The following is a 20192-nucleotide window of genomic DNA, read 5'->3' as shown; positions in this document are numbered from 1 at the left end:
AAGAGAAGGTGCACACATTTCAGTGAGGCTTATCCAGATTTTAATTTTGTATCCCGTGACAGTCACCCAGGGGTGAAATGTAAAATTTGTTACTACCGGTTCTGTGGGCGTGGCTTGGTGGGGGGGTTAATATGACTGGGTGGGCGTGGTCAACTTTTTTTTTTTAACTTTTTGAAGCATTTTTTCTAATGCTTTGAAAAGCCTCTACCAATCAGGCAACTCAGCTGGAATCGTCAGAGAGGCATTTTAAAAAATACCTCTCTGCCGATCAGGCAACTCAGCTGGGAGTTGCTAGAGACTTTTCAAAGCATTTTTTTTACCACCTCTTCGGCCAAGAGGCTGCAGAAAAAAATTCTTTGAAAAGCCTTTGATGATCCCAGCTGAGCCGCGCGATCATCAGAGGCTTTTTTTTTTCTTTTAAAAGCATTTTTTCTTCGGAAGAGGTTGTAGAAAAAATGCTTTTAAAAGTAAAAAAAAAAGGCCTCTGTTAATCGTGCGGCTCATTTGGGCATGGGGGGGGGGCGCAGGGATTTTTGCTACCGGTTCTCCGAACCACCCGCCGCCATCACTACCGGATCGGGTGATCCAGTCTGAACCGGGAGCATTTCACCCCTGCAGTCACCCGTAAGGCTCAGCCCAGATGATACCTTGAGAGTTTCAAGGTTCACCTGAATCCCCAAACTGCAGTTATCCAGAAGTCCAAAGCTAAGCAAGCAACATTGCATGACTCACTCACCTGCCTGCCAACCAGGCCAGCACCGCTATGGCATGTCCGAGTATAGAACTTCATGCAGGTCTGCTTCAGACATGGCTTGCATTCTTCCCAGAGAGCCAGCATAGTATCATTGCACACTTCCTGCTCATTCAGTTGCTTCTCCATATCCTTCGCAAGGAGGATAGCCTCCTGCAGAGGAAACAGGGTCATTAGGGCTTTCCTAAAGGGTCAGCAATAAAACAAGAGGAACTAGAACTGGAACAGAAGGCAGTGGAAAAGGAAGAAAGACCAAGAAAAGGAAGATTGAGAGCAAATGGAAGGAGCAGGTGAGTTTCCTTCAGTTTCAACATGTCCCAAAGGTACTTTTTCAAGAGGCAACTGGACTTCCTGGTTTTTCTTTGAAGACCTTTCGCTTCTCACCCAAGAAGCTCCTTCAAAGAAAAAGCAGAATGTCCAGTTGCCTCTTGAAAATGCACCTTGGGGACAACCATGACCTGGATGACTGAGAATCTCCATAGACATTCAGTTTCAACAATTAAGTGCAAGACTCAAAGGGCTTGGGGGGGGGGGGGGGAATCCTAATTCCTTGGGCATTTGCACCCTGCTGTTGGAAACACATGCTATAAGAGCCAGTAGGCAGCAATAAGGGGGATCTCGCATCCAAAGGAGATTATGATGGTGAAAGTAGCAACTGGATGAGCAGCAGACCGAGAAGATCCATCAAGACAGAGCCAGGAAAAGGACTGGGGAACATCTGCAGTGAACTGATGAGATTCCAGGACAAACAGCTGGGAGAAGAGGCTGTCTTGAGAGAAGCAAGTTAGCACCAGTAAAAGAAAACCATGGAACAAGGTAGCCCTGATATCCATACAGCGCCTGGGTTCATCAATGCGCTTAACAAGGTTGTTGAAAGATTTTTTCAATTATTTTAAGGTAACATGCTACCCTTGGCTACCTTTTTAATGGATTATTTCATTGTAACATGCAAACCCAGGAAATGGGTTAATTCAAGTTAAATGTGTCGTGAGGATAGAACAGCCAATGCAAGTTCATAATTTTTTTAAAGAAAAACCTTCCTGCTGACATTCATATTTAATGCACAAATAAAGGGGAAGAAACTACTTGATGCACACCATATCAGAGGATGGGGCTAGCTGCATAGCCTTCTTCCCACTATTTTTCCTTATAAACATGATGTTACAAGATAGTTGTCAAGTCTTTCCCAGCTTGGTGCCTGCCAGATAATGTCAGCAACTGCAGTTCCAACTTAAATTGCAATCATCTCCTGTGAACATTAGGCTGGAGAAAGCTGAGCTAGTCATTTCATAGCAATAGTTCTACTCCACACTGAAAATGTATCCAAAGCTTGTGAGAGTTTCAAGCTAGTAGGTTATGGAGAAGGACTTGAGAATCTAGGTTAGGCTGGGGAGAAAACTCCTTTGCCCTTTTTTGAATGGCAAAGAAATAAGACTTTCGAACCAGCTGAAGGAAACAATCACAACATCTCAGGAAGCCTGATGCCAACAGACCTCCTTCTTCTTCTTTGTGTCTTCCAAGCTATTCAAGATCTCCTGGTGGTCATTGCTCGTCTGCTCCATCAATAACTTCATCTGCCGGACTCCATTGACGGCGTTTTCCAGCTCTCCATCAATGTACCGGCTTCCTTTTTCAGACATTTCTGTGAGAGGAAAAGGGGAAAAAATTGCCACATCAGCACCATTTTGATATGCTGTTTCCCAATGCACAATATTAACAGACAGATGGAATGTTTCGGGTACTGTAAAATGAAACAGGAATCATTTTATAGAAAGTAAGAACGTAACAAGAGAACTGGTTACTTTACAGCACTTAGTTACTGGGTGATTGGCGTTTCAAACTGACCTGCAAGGTTTAATATACGTTACTCAACAATTTACATATGCAACCTGTGTGTGATATTTTTGTATGTTACACTGATACGATTCATGTACTATTAGCAAACTCCATATTAGCAAACACAAGGTCAGAGGTAAATTCTGGGGTATTTCTACTGTAGATACAGATGAGTGAGGCAAATACATTGTTCAGATCAGTGATGAGTTTCAAAAATTTTTACTACCAGTTCTGTGGGTGTGGCTTGGTGGGTGTGGCATGGTTTGGTGGGCGTGGCTTAGTGGGTGTGGCAGAAGGATACTGTAAAATCTCCATTCCCACCCCATTTCAGGGGAAGGATACTGTAAAATCTCCATTCCCTCCCCAATCCAGGGGAAGATTACTGCAAAATCCCCATATCCTCCCGATCAGGTGGGACTTGGGAGGCAGAGAAGAGATGGGGGCGTGGCCAGACAGAATTTTTACTACCGGTTCTCTGAACTACTCAAAATTTCCGCTACCGGTTCTCTAGAACTGGTCAGAACCTGCTGAAACCCACCTCTGGTTCAGATAAATGGTGCTAAAAGCAATCAATAGGGGTGTGTCCTATTTTGAGTTTTTGCAAATCAAACATTGCTTTGGGGAACTATATTAAAAACCCATTCCAGAAATACTGTATACCTGGAGTTAGCCTTCCCCAAAGTGGTGCCCTTCAGACCCACTAGCATGGCAAATCCCAGCAAATCTGATCAAGAGCTATTGTTCTTCTTTATCTCTCTCTCTCTCTTCAACTCCGCATCGATCAGACAAACACTTGTTACAGTGCCAAGATCAAGAGAAGTCATTGTTCCTTTCTATTCTGCATTGGTCAGGCTGCACTTGGAATACTGGGTCTAGTTCCAGGCAACTCATTTTAGGAGGGGCACTGACAAACTGGAGTGCAGCCAAAGGACAACAACAAGCAAATAAATAAACAGTCTGGGAAGATTAAATGTATGGAGGTATGGTTGAAGGTACTGGATATATTTAAGCAAAGATTCTATGAGTCACGATAGGTGTCCGTAAAATACAGTTTCTGCAGCATTGTTTTTCAACCTTGCTCATTTTAAGATAAGAAACAAGCATGGCTTTGCACAACTTTAAGATGAACTTGAACTTCGAGAATTCCCCAGCCGGCTAATCTTAAAAGTTGCTAAGGTTGAGAAACAATGATCTGCAGCCTCTTTTATCACATAGAAGGCAGGGAAGAATTTTTCAGATGTCATGGCAAGAACAATGAATTTAAAATATGGAAGCAAACTTTGCAGGCACATCAGGAAAAAAGAATCCTAATGGTAGATATGGAAATGACAGCTTCGGGATGTGGTGAATCTCTTTTACTGGTTGTTTGAGAAGATTCCTGCACTGAGCAGACTTCCCATCACAACGGTGCTTAGGAATTAAACCATGCTGCATTATTACTGGAGAATGTATTGCTTCTATTTTTAAAATTGCCCAACAATAAGAAATAAAAGACACATGAACAGTTTTCTGTCATCCAAGAACACCGAATGAAGCCCAGATCTTCCATACAAAATCTTGAGAGATGATGCAGCAAGAAAATGAGAAAAAGGAGAGCATTTCAAATTAAAGAGTTTACAGAGAAATGGAAGAGGTTTTGAGGGACTGTTCAGAGTTGGACTAGAAGAGCATCCAATTCTTGGGCAACCCTGGCTGACCAGTTTCAAGTGGCATGGGGCAGCTTTCTAGCAGCAGCATTAAGCAAGCCCCCAACCAAATGTAACAAGAAGAGAAAGTAGAAGTCTAAGAAAAATAAAAAGGCACGACATGAATTTCCTGTTGCTCATCTGGAAAATGATTAGACTATGTTGATGCATGTTTTTTCTTCCTTTTTCTCATTCTTATAGGGATATGAGTTACAATAATTGCATTATTTCTGTACCTACTTTCTTGAACCCCACTTCAAGAAATATAGAGTCGCTGTATCAGTGAGAAGGGAGGTATAGAAATTTATTAAATACTGTAAATAAGAAACAAGCATAACTTTTTACAAACACCAGCATTATTTCAATTGTTTTATACTGATCAGCTTATAAAGAGAGAGGCCCACAAATGCCAAATAATTAAGCTGGGATTTGTTTATGGATTTTCTAAAAGGTTGATAATCCACATCAGCCTTCCTCAACCTGGTACTGTACCTTCCAGATACGCCAGACTCAGTGATGGGATTCCAAATTTTTTACTACTGGTTCTGTGGGTTGGCTTGGTGAGTGTGGCATGGCTTGGTGGGCATCAGGGGTGGGGTCTAATTTTTTTTACTACGGGAGGTCCTCGCACTTACGACCCGACTCATTTGTTTGCTTTTAACACTGATCAGCTGTAGGACGGCCCTTTGAAGCCCCGCGGCAAGAGTTTAAACAGTTTTTTTCCCTCTAGTCATCAGCTGGGACTCAGGAGGCAGCAATAGATTGGGGGTGGGACCAAATAAAAGGTAAGAATAACGTGGGGGGGTGGGGGGGCGGGGGGGGGGAGAACCGGTTCGGTGACATCGTATCGTCACCGCTACTGGCTCGGCCGAACCGGACCGAACCGGGAGGAACCCACCACTGGTGGGCATGGCTTGGTGGGTGTGGCAGGGGAAGGATACTGTAAAATCTCCATTCCCATCCCACTCCATGGGAAGGTTACTGCAAAATCCCCATTTCCTCCCACCTCTGGCTGGCCCTGCCCCCATCTATTCTCTGCCTCCCAATCAGCTGGGACTTGGGAGGCAGAGAATAGATGGGGGCAGGGCCAGCCAGAGGTGGTTTTTACCGGTTCTCTGAACTACTCAAAATTTCCATTACCGGTTCTCCAGAACCTGCTGAATACCAGCTTTGGTCAGACAACAACTTCCATCATCCCAGCAACAGCCATGAGAAATCCATGATATTTTTTAAAAAAGTTCTAGTTTTCTTCTTCCCTCAAGATAGCAGTATTTAAAGGCTGAGCACAATTATTCTCCGCTAGGCCACAATTATAGATAGTCCTCGACTTACAGTCACAACTGAGCCCAACATTTCTGTTGCTAAGTGAGACATTTGTTAAGTGAATTTTGCCCCATTTTATAACCTTTTTCTTGCTGCAGTTGTTAAGTGAATCATTGCAGTTGTTAGTAACACAGTTCTTAAGTGAATCTGGCTTCCCCATTGATTTTGTTCATTAAAAGCTTGCAAAAGGTGATCACATGACCCTGGGATACTGCAACCGTCATAAATACAAGTCAGTTGCCAACCGTCTGAATGTTGATCACGTGACCACGGGGATGCTGCAAAGGTCGTGTGAGAAATTGTCATAATTCACTTTTTTCAGTGCCGTTGTAACTTTGAACGGTCACCAAACGAACCGTGTAAGTCGAGGACTACCTGTATGTTTAAAGATCTCAAAAAATAGTATTTTGTCCAAAATTCATCAAACCCACCCAGTGCCTGGTTTGAAAGATAGCTTTATATTTCATTTAGCACCTCCCATTCAAAGTGCTGGGATTTTTAACTTTGTTTGCCTACAACAGACATTGGCATGGTCTGCAATAAGGAAGTGGACATGAGCCAGAAGCATGCAAGCCATGTCTTTCCTCTCCCCCATTTTTTGTATGGAGCAGAAATGAGAAAATGTGTGTTCCTCCGAGATACACAACCAGGGGTGGGCTTAAAAATTTTTAGCAAGGGGTTCTCTGCCCGGTTGCTGGATGGGCGTGGCCATGGTGGGTGTGGCCTAATCGGCTTCCTGAACCACGGCGGGGGGGGGGAGTTTTTACCCTCCCCAGGCTCTGGAGGTTTTCCTCAAGCCTCCGGGAGGGCGAAAACATCCTACTTCCGGTAGGCCCGTTTTTCGCCCTCCCCGAGCCTCCACGCATGCCCTGCACTTACCTACCACATAGGGACTCCTGGGAAGGGCAGGGCGGGGTGGGCAAGGCCAGCCAGGAGTGGGATTTGGGGGTTCTCCGAACTGCACAGACTCTTAGTTAGAGGTTCTCCCAAACCTCTGCAAACCCCCAGCAGCCCACCCCTGTACACAATTTAGGACAGGATTATGACTGTTGTTCCTGTTCTAGCATTGCAAAGTTGGCCAAACTGAATCCCACAGCAGATCATCTTCAAATTGTTTTAAGGGACTGGGCAGGGGCGTAGGGGGAGAGTGCTGATACGAAGTGCCCCTAGAAGAGAATATCAGAACGTTTACTGGAGTAAGTTAGAGAGAAAATATGCCTTTCCACTCAAGTTAAGTTTATGTCTCCTCCCCATTACACACATCTCCCTTCAGAGTCCCAAGAAGTTGGCAGCATATAAATTTAATAATTAGTATTATTCGAATGTAGCCACTATAGATAGTTCCCAATTTTTGAGCCTGTGGCCTTAGATACAGACATAAAATTGCTACTAGCTTGGCTGCAGCCATATCCGACATTTTTTTTTTCTTATAATTCATGGTAATGCATATTACTTAAAAAAAATAATAATAAACCATTCAAGTTCATTAAGTCAAAGCCACCTCCGCTTCTTCCATCTGCTTCTCCTAAACAGTCCTTGGACCTTTCCATAAGGCATTGTAAACATTCCCTTGCCTCCCTTTGGGGAAATAGACTTGACTGCAAGCCTCTTGCATAATTTGGCAACACGGTCAAAACAAATGACAAGGCAGCTTTAATTTTGCCCAAACTAGCTACAAACTGCTATGAGTCACGCTTCTGGGAAGTGACTTCATGACCCAAATGGCTGGTTCTGAAATAATGTCTTTATAAACACTGCCAGCAATTTTTCTCTTTTTGCCAGCGTGGACCTCCTGTGGTTCACAAAATGACATTTTGGCATCTTTTGCAGTTGCAGAATTCATGCATAGTGGACAAGAACCTGGTCCAGCACATCCACTAATTCTCTCCCAGCCCACCCGGGGTTTCTCAAAAAAGCTCATAACCGGCTGCAGTTCAAATCCACAAATTCTTTGCCAACCAGGGGAAAAAAGCCATCATTTCTAATTAACAGACATATACTCACTCTGAAGCTCATTAGGAGGAACAAGACAATGGCCCCCTTGCGAAGAAACCAAGATTCCCAACAATGAAAGCAACAGAGTGGGAATCATTTTCTCAGTAGAAGGAAATCCAGATTCCTGCAAAAAGAAAAAGAAAGGAAAATAAAATGGGGGAGTTATATTAGTCTACTAAATAACTGAGACCAGACAATATATCTCATTGATTTTTCTTTAAATAGTAGAAATTTGAAATGGAAAAGCCTGTATTTCCTCTGGAGAAATTAAAATTAAAAGCTACATAGTGTATATAATACATATAGGATGTTTTATTTGCAATGCAGAGACTTTGGAGCTCCTTGCCAACACAGCTTCTTGTTAATCACCATCAGACAAGTGCTGGCAACTTCTCATTCCAATGATTGGCTAGAACAGCATGCAGGACCTTAGATCTTCCCAATGTTTCATCCCCGACTATTAGCCACACTGGATGAAGCTTGTTGTGGCCCACCAGCAGCCTGCGCGGATCGCAGCTGATCCCGATGAAGAGGAGGCTGGTGTGGTGTCGCGCCAGCAGCCTGCACAGCCAGCGCTCGCGTCGGACAGCAAGGAGGCTGAAGAGGATGTGGTGCCAGAGGCAAAGACTCAGCCAGGGCTTTTAGAACCTCCAGAGGCTCCTTCCAGTGGAGAAAGCGAAGTGGAGGAGCCTCTCCTCAATGCTCGAGCACGCAGGGCTGCCAAAAGGCAGGAGTGGCTACTCAGGAGGAGGAGGTCTCCTCGAGAGTGGGGCTTGAGGATAATTGGCCACTCCCTTAGTCTATTTAAGTCGCACACAGCTACTGCTTTCTTGCTAGAAACAACATCTCATTACTACAGAGCATCTTGGAGAGCGAGTGACTTCTCATATCTGGTTTTCTGGGCTGGTTGGCAACCTCTGTCGGACTTTGTTCTTAATAACTTTGATAAGGACCCTTTGCACGGGAAGCCTGCATTCTTGAAAGGGGTTTGTTTGGAATTAAACAGTGTTTGGGAAGTTTGGTGTGTGTCACATTCTTTGGGAATCCGAAGCTGGGGCAGAACAAAGCTACCAAGAACTCAGCAATATATTTTGGATCACAGAGTCCATACCCCTTTTGGAGAAATGTTTTAAATTAAATAGAATCTTCTGGTTCCAGTTTGAAACTGCCAGAAAGCCTGTTTCAATGTCATTTTGTAATTCAACTTGCTTTCTGGGAATGACACCCAATGTATTGAGCAGGATTAGCAGGGTTTTTTTATCAAGAGTTTTATTTTTTGCTTTGAATTTTTAGCAAATAATGGAGCAGAAATCAGTAAATGCATGGTGTACTGACAGATACAATGCTGTTCTTTACTACTTCATGGGCAAGAATGAAGGCCAAAACAGAAAGGCTTACTCCATACCCAATTGCTTCTGTAATTCTTTAGTTTCCAGCATCAAAGCCAATTTAATGTATTTCTGTTCCCCAGGCTTCCATCTGACAAGGCAGTCCCTAAAATGGACTGACTGGCAGCTCAGGCAAACCAGCTGGCAATACAGTGACTATTTTTGGACCAGAATATCTTCAGAGCAACAGGTCAATGTCAGCATAGACCTGATCCCGTAAACTAAAGTTTCTTAGACTGTGGATTGTAATCCCCTGGGAGATTCACAAATAAATTTGAGGGAGGCCAAACTTTCTCCGTGAGCCTGTCAGTGGGTAGCCTTTACTGCTTGGCCAGCCTGTGCACAGGATCCAAACACCATGCTCCCTTCTAACAGTCTTTGCTCTCTGACTGCAAATTTCTCCCAAGAACCACACAACTGGCTCAGCCTGGATCAAGGCATTCATGGAAAGTGTCACATTCCATCTCTTTCACCACCTCTTTCTTGGAGGTCCATCATGCTGGGTACTAGCACAGAGTCTGTCTTCTGCTCCAGGAAGTCCAAACACTGTGATTCTTCTGTTCTTGAAAAAGACACCTCACAGTGGAAAACTGGTGCTCTTAGACTGCCTGTTACAAACAGTCGGAGCCAGGGCGATGTGCCTTAGCAAGAAATCCAGAAGTAGTTCACTTTGGAAGAAAGGAAAGCAAAGCAATGCATCTCTATCCCATGAGCATTGCCTGCATTACCAAGAATGATTATAATCACCATTTCTTAGTTTAAATATGTCCTGAAACTTGATAAAATTATACAGTATTTGTAATTCCATGATATGGCACGAAGATGCTGCTGAGAAGTGTTTGGGGAAGCACAGGACGGAATTCATTTGAGCTCTTCTATGCAACCACCTGGACTCTATAATCCAATGTGGTTTCCTATCCCATGACTGACTTTACAGCCTGCTTAGTCAAGGTATTAAATTAATGCACTATCTGGGCTTACTCTATACACTGAATCATCATTACCTAACCACATGGTTTGAGTTGACCCAATATGTTATGCCATGTAGGGGAAAAAAACAAAGTTAAATTTAACCAAACTTTGAAGTGATGTGCATTCGGCCATTGCAGTACATCTCTACCTTGGTCAAAAGGGGTATATGACACAGCCATTCAACTTTTAATGTATATAGGAGGTGGGGGGGGAGATTATTTCCCAAAATATTTATTTTCTTTCTTTTTTTCTCTCTCTTCTCTACTCCCCACCTCACCCCATTTATTAAAAGGACAAGAGATTCAATAGTACTGAAAGTTCAAGATTTCTCTTTGAACAACTGAACCTCAAATCCACCTCTAATTACCTCCTTACCTCTGATTTCAATTAACATAAAAAAGAAACAGATTAGGTTATTAAAAAAGCAGTGCTCCAATAGTCAAGAAGCAAATTCCACCCCCCCAAAAAAAGATTATATTTCAATGAGGGTAAACAGCATTTTACACGAAGCAAAAAAGCAGCACAAATTAGAACACTGTTTTTCAAACTTGGCAATCTTGGGTTTCAACTGTCAGAATTCCCCAGCCAACATGGTGCCTGGGGAATTTTGGGAGTTGAAGTCTACACGTCTTAAAGTTACGAAGTTTGAAAAACACTGAATTAAACTATGCACCTTTGTTGCCAAAACATATAACCATGTTTTTCCTATGTTCTCATTCAATTGCTCAAGTAGTGCAATCTCCATGGATAAAATGGGATGGTCTTGCCTTGGTCAGCTAGAGCAGAGTAAAAGATGTATGGGTGAATGTTCTGTCTTTCACCGTGTCATCTCTAATGGTCTGCATCTTCTTGGATTTTCCACACTACCATTAAATCTCAAGGAATACATAACAAGAGAATTCCTCCCAAAGAAAGTTTTCAGATTTCAGGCAAACAGAGATGCTGCAAAGTGATGGGAAAATATGTAAGAGAAAACAACTGCACTCAGAGGAGCACTTTCTGCCCCCCCCCACAAGAGGCAGCTCAAAGATGCCACTGAGAAAAAAAACCCAAAATTCTTGAGTACGAGTAGAAGAAATTATCTATAGCTCAAGGCTGAACCATGGAATTCTTGGAACTCTCTGACCTTGGTTGTTTGCTTGCAGACATTTGTTACCCATCAGGCAAAACATTTGCAAGCAAACAGCCAAGATCAGAGAGCACCAAGGCAGAAAAACAAAAACCACATTTGCTAAGCAGACTACCGTATGGTATTGCCCAAGACCAATGAGAGAGCCTGCAAAAAGCCAACCAACTACCAACTTGCCAAGATTCACAAAGACACCGAACAATGCACACTTTTGACTCATCCCAATGCCTGTTGTCCCAGATGGACACATGGCATAACAAAGGATAGGAAACCTGGCCAGCCTTCCCAGCTTTAATAGCCAGCTAGATTCTCCAGACAAGAGGAGCAAATTGTCCCAAATATATCTGCTTTCCAGATAACTCCTCTATTGTGCCCAACTAAAGAAGAGTTGCATAAGAGCCATCTCACATGTATTCAAGGCTAGCTAGAGGACAGATGGTTCTCAGGGAGAAGTGCAAAGGGTGGGTTTTGGTGGTGGGAGGTCACTAAAGAGAACTCTGTGGCCTCAATTTTTCATGGAGGAGTGAAGGAAGCGGAGGCCTCAGTAAAGCACCCACCATTTTTATGATGCTGTCTCCAAGCAAGGCAAGCAGACAAATCTCAGCAGAACAGAAATAACAAAGTGGTTTCTTTTCCTCAGATCTCTTTTTTTAAAAAACAAAACAAAAAACCAAGCCCAATAATGTTAATTGGACACATCTGGTAACCACTCACCCAATATTAGTGATAGTTTGCATGGGTTGAAGGGAGGGAGGAGATTGCCTTGTTTTGGGAGACATAGCATACTCTGCTGTTATATAAAATTAAATATTAGTAGTGGTAAAGGCTTTCCATGAATTTCTGGGTATCAGAACCAATATATAGAATGCAATGGTCCTTTTTTCAATGAGTGTGAAGTACAGGTAGTCCTTGAATTATGACCACAATTCAGCTCAAAATTCCTGTTGCTAAGCAAGACAGTTGTTAGGTTGGTTTTGTTCCATTTTACAACCTTTCTTGCTACAGTTATTATGTGAATCTCTTCAGCTGTTAAGTTAGTAGCATGGTTATTAAGTTAATATAGCTTCCCCACTGACTTTGCTTGTCAGCAGAAGGTGATCACCTAATGAGATACCAGGGTGGATAAAAATCAATGATTTTTTTTAAAAAATAAAAAAAAATCAGATTTTTTTTATTTAAATTGGATTTTTTTTATTTAAATCGGATTTTTTTGATTTTTATCGAATTTATTTTAATAAAAAACTTTTGGGATAAAAATCTATCATAAGATAGTTTTCTATTTAAGATACATAAATAATTTAGTTTATTCAGCATGAAATGGAGCTTAGTTATGTAGCAAGAGGCTGTATATTCTGCAACACTGGGACTATCGGTGAGTCAACAGTGGGTCAAAGGAGTAGCAGAGATGACAGTTCTTTAAAAATTATGATTTAAATCAAGTTGATTTAAATCAAGCCTTTATACTAGTGATTTAAATCATGATTTAAATTGTGATTTAAATCAACTCGATTTAAATCAAATCCACCCTGTGAGATTCTGCAACTGACATAAATACATGCCAATTGCAAACATCCAGGTTTTGGTCATGTGACCACAGGAATGAAGCAAGGGTTGGAAGTGTGAAAAACAGTCATGTTTTCATTGCCTTTGTAACTTCAAACGGTCACTAAATGAATGGTTTAGTCAAGAACTACCTGTATTCTTTGTTTTGATCTTTACTGGGGTTACATTTGATCATTAAACTAGGTTTGTCACACAAATAGTAGCTGCAGGCTTGGATTTTAGACAACATCCAAGCATGTTCAAACTAGTAGCACCCTAACAAACCACAACCACATCTCCACAAAGCAGGTGATGCCTCTTCGGCAGTTCAAATAAAAGCCCCTTTTAAAAACAATTTATGAATACCATTATTCTTAACATCTGTTTTTATTTTTGCATCTACATCCCTGCTTTCTCCCTCAGTCTGTAACAGTCTCCTGACAGTAAGCCACACAAAACTTCGAAGACTTAGTTCTGAGTTGATAATGTACTGACAAAGTTGTACGTTAGAAAATAGAAACTCAGATGACACCATAGCAAATGGAACAGGAGTGTGTGGGGGGGGGGGAAGAAGATTATAAATATAAATGTACAATGATGAAATGATAGATTGGGTAAAATGGGAAAGAAATTGAAAAGAAAGTATATATTATTAGAAAATTGGAGGTGCTTGGATACCAAATAAGGGAAATATTGCACAACAGAGGAGAAAGAAAGGAAAGAGGAGGAGAGGGAGAGAGAGGAATGGAAGAAAGGGGAAGGAGAGGAAGAAAGGATAGGGGACAAGAGCAGGAGAGAAGGTGAGAAAGGGGGAAAAGAGGGAAGGAGTAGGGGAGAGGAAGGGGAAGTAGGGGAGGAGAGGAGAGGAGAAGAAAGCAAGTAGAAGAGGAGAGGAGGGAGGGAGGGGAAAGAAAGAAGAAGAAAAAGGTTTGTTGGGAAAAGAGGGTAGAAGAGCAACCCCAAATGTAATTAAAATGTCTTATTTTTGTGCTTTCATTAGAAAAAAAATATGTATATATATGATCAATTATGGATAAGAGAATGTATATTTACAATATGTATATAAGAAATAAAAATAAAAAACTTTTTTCAAAAAAGAAAAAAGAAAATATAAATCTTTACCCTACCCTACCCCAATGACAGAGAATGGGAGAGGGAGAGTTTGACCTTTCGACTGCCCTTAAACTGCCCTTAAAGTGATAGGTTACAAGAACTTTTTTAAAAAATAGCTATTTTTAAGAGAGTTCAATGGGTTGTTTGTGAACAGGGACTTCATAAAAGCTATGGAGTCCATTCCAATAGAGGTCTCGAAGGAAGAACCCTGTAAGGAGTATGAATTAATTTTCCTAGACAAATTTCCTACAGTACTTGAGGCTGCTACTTAAGGGAGAAAGAGTGTGCTTTAATCCTTTCAATAAATTAATTCCTGTTGTATAAAGGAGAAAGGATCTGACCAAGTCCTTGGCTACGCAGAGCTTAGTGGCGTGGGAAACGAGCAGCAGCAAACAGGACCCTGATCGCGCTGCCAAGGGGAACAGCCACCACTCAGTGAAAAACAGCACACGGGCTTTATCTGCAGAAGGAGACGGAGATCTGTGGTTAAAGGCTCTCAAGTAGCAGGGTCAAGGCATCTGTTGTGCATACAGAAGGTCCCAAATCCAATCACCGAATTTAATCTAAAAGGATCAGTTAAGATTTCTCTGCCTGACATTCTAGAGCGCTGTGAACGGTCAACAGAGACAATGCTGGTTGACATGAACCAAGGAACTGACCTAGTTGGTTAGCTTTGCAGACAAGTTTCTCACCACACAATACATCCACCAACATTTGAGAAAAGGCCCAAGAGATGGGGGTCATTCCAAAGAATTTTGCATTAAGTGAGCCTTTTCCCATGACTCTATTACTCATTTGCACAAAGAATCTGAATGGCATTTAGAGAGATTTGGGGGTTGACTGCAGATAGGTTTTTTTAAAAAAACAACAGGGAATTACTGGAAATTAACAGGATGTGTTAAGAGGGCTGCTGTTGCAGCACTTAGATTTCAAGGTAAAGTGTGCTTCAGAGTGTCTGTACGACAACTCCTTAAAATAATTGCTATTTTCCTGGGCTCAAGGATGCTCCAGGCAGGAGTGGATAAGAAAAAGAGAATAATTTAAAGAAATGTGTACACATGGGGTGGGTATATCTACTGAGGTACTTTGCAAACAAGAAAAAGAGGAGGAAAACTGGCTGTTACCTTATTTAAATATCACCTTTTATGCAAAAGAGAATTTTTTTCTTTCAGGTCCTGCAAAGGATGCAGGCCAGACTTGCTAGATCCTGGGCAATATCATTGTTTGACTCCCTTCCCTACAGCTGGCCTTGACCATGGGAATCTTTATCAGCAGAACAACAACATAGAAAGATAAATAGTATGAGTAAAGCCAGAACCACCGCACATCAAAAATGGGATGCCTAACAGGGAAGTTTAGATGTTTTTAGTCCTTTCTGACCACAGAGATTTTGGTGGCCATTATTTTCACTGCCTTTTCTTTCCTCATCACTTCTGACTAAACAGAAATTAAAGGCACAGAAAGAAGATTGTAGAAACTAATAAAGCTGGACATTTCACTTCTGCCTAGACAAGAAAGCAAACATTCAGGGAAATGCTGGCACAAGATAAGTTTCTCTGGAGATCAGGTGCCAGACAGGAGAGGCTGAAATGGGCCCATGGGTGTGAAAAGCATCAATAATTCCTGCCTTCAGAAATGCTCACATCCTCCTCCTTCATAGGAACTGTATTCTGCAACATCCATCTTGGCCAGATCATACAATGTGTCAATGTGGATTGCTTGACTTGGCATATGAATGCAGCCATTGTGAACAGTAAACCACGGTTTATGTGACAGTATTATGTGAATAAAGTTCAAAACAAATAATCCAGCCGCATTCACCCACATGATGAAAATTACATATTTTGCATCAGGACACAAATTTATACAAGAGTGTCATTGATGTTATCTCCCCATGGATGTCCATGTATCTGGATTGCTGACCCCGATATTTCTCCACTCACCAGGATTTTGACTGGAGAGATCCAAACCAGATTTTAGTTCTGGATCTCTGTTTTTTACACCAAGACATATGTGGACCTCTATAATTAAAAAAAACAAAACAGTTCAACCTTGAAAAACTACGCTTTAATCTGAAAGCCCTCTTAGATAAGCTGAGATGTCAAGCTAAGCTACAGTTATTTCAGGATGAAGCAAAATGCTTTCTACATATACTTGGAGGCATTCTTTATATTTTTCAGAGCTGATTCCTGACTCAAGATCTACTTTCTCTACATTTCAAATCTCTGTTCCTATGTAACTTCTGCTGCGGTGCCAGCTGAGGTGGCAAGAAAAGTACAATGACACCGAAGTGTTCCTACAGGCTGTTTTCTCTTTAGTAAAAACATAATTGGGTGCCAAACCTTAGAGCTGAATGATAAACAGGCATCACAGAAATCTGTCAATGCCCAATAAAGCTGAGGGCAACAAGCAAACATGCAAGCAGATTTTTTTTTACACATAACATGCTTATAACAAGCCAGTATACTGAACACTTATGATAGAAAAGATGACAAAGACGAGTCTCACGAATAGAAAGATAACAATGAATGTGAGTTTCAGCAAGCGTAAAATAACTACAACTCAAAGGTGAGACCATTTGTCTCGGGTTCAAAGGCAGCCACCTAGAAGCACCTCTTTCCAGGTGTATATTTGTATAAGTCAGTAAATACAGCAATCATCTCACATTCTGCCATGTTCCTGAGATAATGTTTAACATTATATGCTCCCTATTTTTTTTTAATATTCCAGCACACTTATCTGATTTCATCCTATTTCAGAACAAAAACAAAGGTAATTATTAGAGAACGGGCAGTTCCAGTCCCATCATTTACACTTAAGGAACAACTTGCCCCAGTAGCTAAAAACCTGGAAGCCTTTTTCCAGCATCTGAGGGATAAACTTCAAAAGCTGCCTATGAATAACTGGGGCAGAAAGGGGGGAGGGGGGGAAAGAGCCTGCAAAGCTTATGTGCCTGCCAAATCCAGCAAATCAGATGACGTTGGGGATCTGCCAGGTTTTCAAAACTCTATGCTTTCCAGTCCCCAAGTGGCAGAAAAAGTTTGATCCTTTAAGATCCTAGAAAATGGTTTCTGGTTAGTGTTAATCCCCATTCTTTTTCAGGTCTAATATTTATTTAGAAAAAACAAATCTGGCATGCACTGCTATAAGTAAAAAGAGGGAGAGGGTGGGGTGGGAAGAAATAAAGCTCTCAGTTCTATTGACCTAGATGCTGCTTCAGTAGAAAAACTGGCCAAGATGGAACAGGGGAAAAAGAAAATGACAATAGTTCACGAACTACAGCAGAGCAAAAAGCAAATGGACCATGATTCACTCCTTAACCTTGGCTGGAACTGAACATGACCATGCACATTTTATCATGGCTCCATTTCCCCAGCATCCAATGTTAGACTTCAAGCTAGAGGAAGAAGCATGTCATTTTGAACTCTGATAAGCACCACACTCACAAGTGGCAATAAATCAATACAGTAGCAGAAGCCGCTGTTAAGGCTTACATTAACAGTGAGTGGGGCATGGCATTAGAACTCTCCTTCTTGAATGTCTATGGAGATTCTCAGCAATGCAGGTCATAGTTGTCCCAAAGGTGCTTTTTCAAGAGGCAACTGGAGTCCTCTTGAAAAAGCACCTTCGGGTCTTCTTGAAGCTAAATTGTTTGCAATCTCCAGGAATACAACGCCTCAGTTTTAAAATGCACACCCTGGACACAACACCCCTTTCCTCATCTAGGCTGCGATTCTAAAAGCTGGAGTCTTTGCTTGGTTGCTCTTCCTTAATACCATACTTTGAGCCTTGTGCAATGGGACACACCCATTGTGTAAATCAACATGAACCAGAAGGTACTAAGACCTGACACAGAGTTGGGCTTTCACTATTAGGCAATATTTCTCACCCCCTGATCTTGCTGTATGCTGCCTAGAGTCCCATTGGTTGAGTTGAGCGGCGAGAAAAAATATTTGAAATAAAGAAAACAAAAAGTGTGCCCCATACTAATTAAGGCTAAGACAAGAGCCACTCTTGTCTTAGCCAAGAAACACTCCCCCCCCCCCCACACACACACACACGTGAACTGAATAAAATATCAATAGGAAGGAAGAGCTGCAGTCACTGCTGCCAAGCATAAATTTCCACCCTGTCCTACAGCTAAGTGGCATCACCAAGCTAACCTGGGCTGATCACCACAAAACTCAGTTGGGTGAGACTCACTAAGCTCTCAAATGGGACATTCCCAGGAAATCTCAGGACCTCAAGATGGAAGTTTTTTTTAAAAAAAAACCGGGGATGAAAGCCTTGGCAAAACATTCAGTATGCAGTTACCAGATTTGTTGGCAAGTTCAGTTCTTGTTCATCTTTTTTTAGTGCTGGGCATTAATTGTGTGCAAAGCAGGTGCACACTACTAGGAGCCAGGCCCACCTGTGCTAAATTTTACCCAAGCCTGGAGCATCATACCTACCCCAACCGGTGCACCTCACACAACCTGCCCTCCACCCATTTTCAGGCACATGCAAGTACGAACCGGCTACTTCTCCCAGTCATTTTTCCCCTCCTGGAGCCCAGAGTTCGAGCCAGGGGTACCCGATCCTCTCCACTATGTACATCCTTCCTCCCCTAGCTCTCCCCAACGCGGCCAAGAGATGCCCATGTCTGCCCGCATCCCAAGTTACATTTGCACCCAGCCTGCCCATGTCTGCCCTACCGTTCCCAAGTGACATTTGCACCCAGCCAATGTAGAGGGCGAAAGCTTTTCTCCATCCTCCAAAAGGAGGGGAAGAGAAACCCGCAGCGCCGCAAGTCATCCTTCCATCCAGGCGAAGTAATCTCCGGTCCCCACCTTCGAGACTGTTCCAGCCTGAAGCCGAAGAGTCGGACAGCTGCGTCACTCTTGCTTCCCACCCCGCCCGGCCGTTTGGACCCTGCACTTTTACGCCCCGGGAGTAGCTCGCCTTTAAAAGCTCCCGATAATCTAACGGAAGGAGGATTTCCTTTCCCAAACCTGGATCCGCTCGCCCCTCTTGGCATGGAGAGATTTCAACCAGGGCAGTTTCCTTAAGCGATGGGACAAAAAAAAGTCCTACCGGTCCTGCAGCCCGTGCGGTGGTACCTACTCAGCCTGGGCAAGCTCCCACCCAGCCACCCACGCACGACCCCGGCGTTCAGATTCCGTCCAGCATCCCCCACCTTGACTCTGCCGCAGTTTCGCCCCGGACAGGCTATGGCGCGGTGGCCGCCGAGGTCTTATATAGGCCACCGGCCCCTCCCACCGGTCCTGAGCTCATCACCGGCAGACACCATCCCGCTCCAGCGTCCCCTCCCCAAGACCGGACTGGGAAACCCGCCGCAAAAGCGCATCTCGCACAGTCGCCGCCAAGCGGCGCCCGCGCTCCACCGCTGCGGACAAAAAAAAAAAAAAAAAAAAAAAGCGCCGCGTTTTCCGCCGATTGCAGGGCAGGAAGAAAGGCAGAGCGGGGAAGGAAGCGGTCCGACCTGCAGAAGAGGCGCAAACGCTGGGTCTCTTGCTGCGAAGAATTTAGCCCCCGGACCGGCGACTCGGTCCCTGCTACTTCCCCTCCTCCCCCCCCCCGCCCCCCGTTGGTAAAGCTGCCTGCTACTTACTGGGCAGGAAGTTGTGGGAGCTTCGTCACTGGAGACTTTCAAGAAAAGATTGGACTGAAAAAAACCCTTTTTTGTGTTTTAAATGCCTCTGAGGATCCAAGCTTGAGTTTTTTTAAAAAGCCTCTGCTGATCAGGCAACTCAGCTTGGATCATCAGGCATTTAAAACAAAAAAACCCTTTTTTTAAAAAAAAAGCCTCTGCTGATCAGGCAACTCAGCTGGGATCGTCAGAGGTTTTTAAAAGCATTTTTTACAACCTCTTCGTGGAAGAGGTTGTAGAAAAAAATGGTTTTAAAAGTAAAAAAAAAAAAATTGGCCATGCCCACCCAGTCACATTAACCCTCCACCAAGCCGCACCCACAGAACCAATTTCAACACTGCTATAAGGCCCCTTCCAACTCGGGGGTTTGTTTTTTGGGGGATTTGATTTATATGCCGCCCTTCTCCGGAGACTCAGGGCGGCTTACAATGCGTTAAGCAATAGCCTTCTTACTTTTGTATATTTTATACAAAGTCAGCTTATTGCCCCCACAATCTGGGTCCTCATTTTACCTACCTTTGAAAGGATGGAAGGCTGAGTCAACCTTGAGCCTGGTGAGATTTGAACTTGCAGTAATTGCAGGCAGCTGATGTTAATAACAGCACTGTTAATAACAGTGCTTTAGTCTGCTGCGCCACCAGGCTCTTTATCTATCTATCTATCTATCTATCTATCTATCTATCTATCTATCTATCTATCTATTAGATTTATATTGCCGCCTTGTAGCCCATGGCGACTCAAGACGGCTTACAGAATATTAAAAAACCCACATTTAAAAAACTAAAACTCATTTTAAAAAATCAAATAA

At 42.8% G+C, this 20192-nt stretch overlaps 1 protein-coding gene across 2 annotated transcripts in view; it reads right to left on the bottom strand.

Annotated features, from left to right (window-relative positions):
* The window catches only part of CLU (clusterin), a 30317-nt gene extending 11320 nt beyond the window's left edge, over window positions 1–18997 (bottom strand). Inside the window, exons 1-4 of one of the 2 annotated variants that reach the window (XM_070932182.1) lie at window positions 18911–18997; window positions 7600–7714; window positions 2245–2393; window positions 737–904 (exon numbers count right to left, since the gene is read on the bottom strand). In XM_070932182.1, the coding sequence (XP_070788283.1) occupies window positions 737–904; window positions 2245–2393; window positions 7600–7687 (405 nt within the window). In that variant the 5' untranslated portion in view covers window positions 7688–7714; window positions 18911–18997. Of the gene's footprint in view, window positions 1–736; window positions 905–2244; window positions 2394–7599; window positions 7715–18807; window positions 18879–18910 lie in introns of those variants that run through there. The other variant, XM_070932183.1, reaches the window with a different exon arrangement.
* Window positions 18998–20192: the final 1195 nt, after the last annotated feature.

Source organism: Pituophis catenifer, unplaced genomic scaffold (assembly GCF_029215685.1).
Source record: "Pituophis catenifer annectens isolate HBS135680 unplaced genomic scaffold, rPitCat1.0.hap2 SCAF_1, whole genome shotgun sequence".
In the NCBI taxonomy this organism is placed as follows: Eukaryota; Metazoa; Chordata; class Lepidosauria; order Squamata; family Colubridae; genus Pituophis; species Pituophis catenifer.
This window is presented reverse-complemented; position numbering and strand designations above follow the sequence as displayed.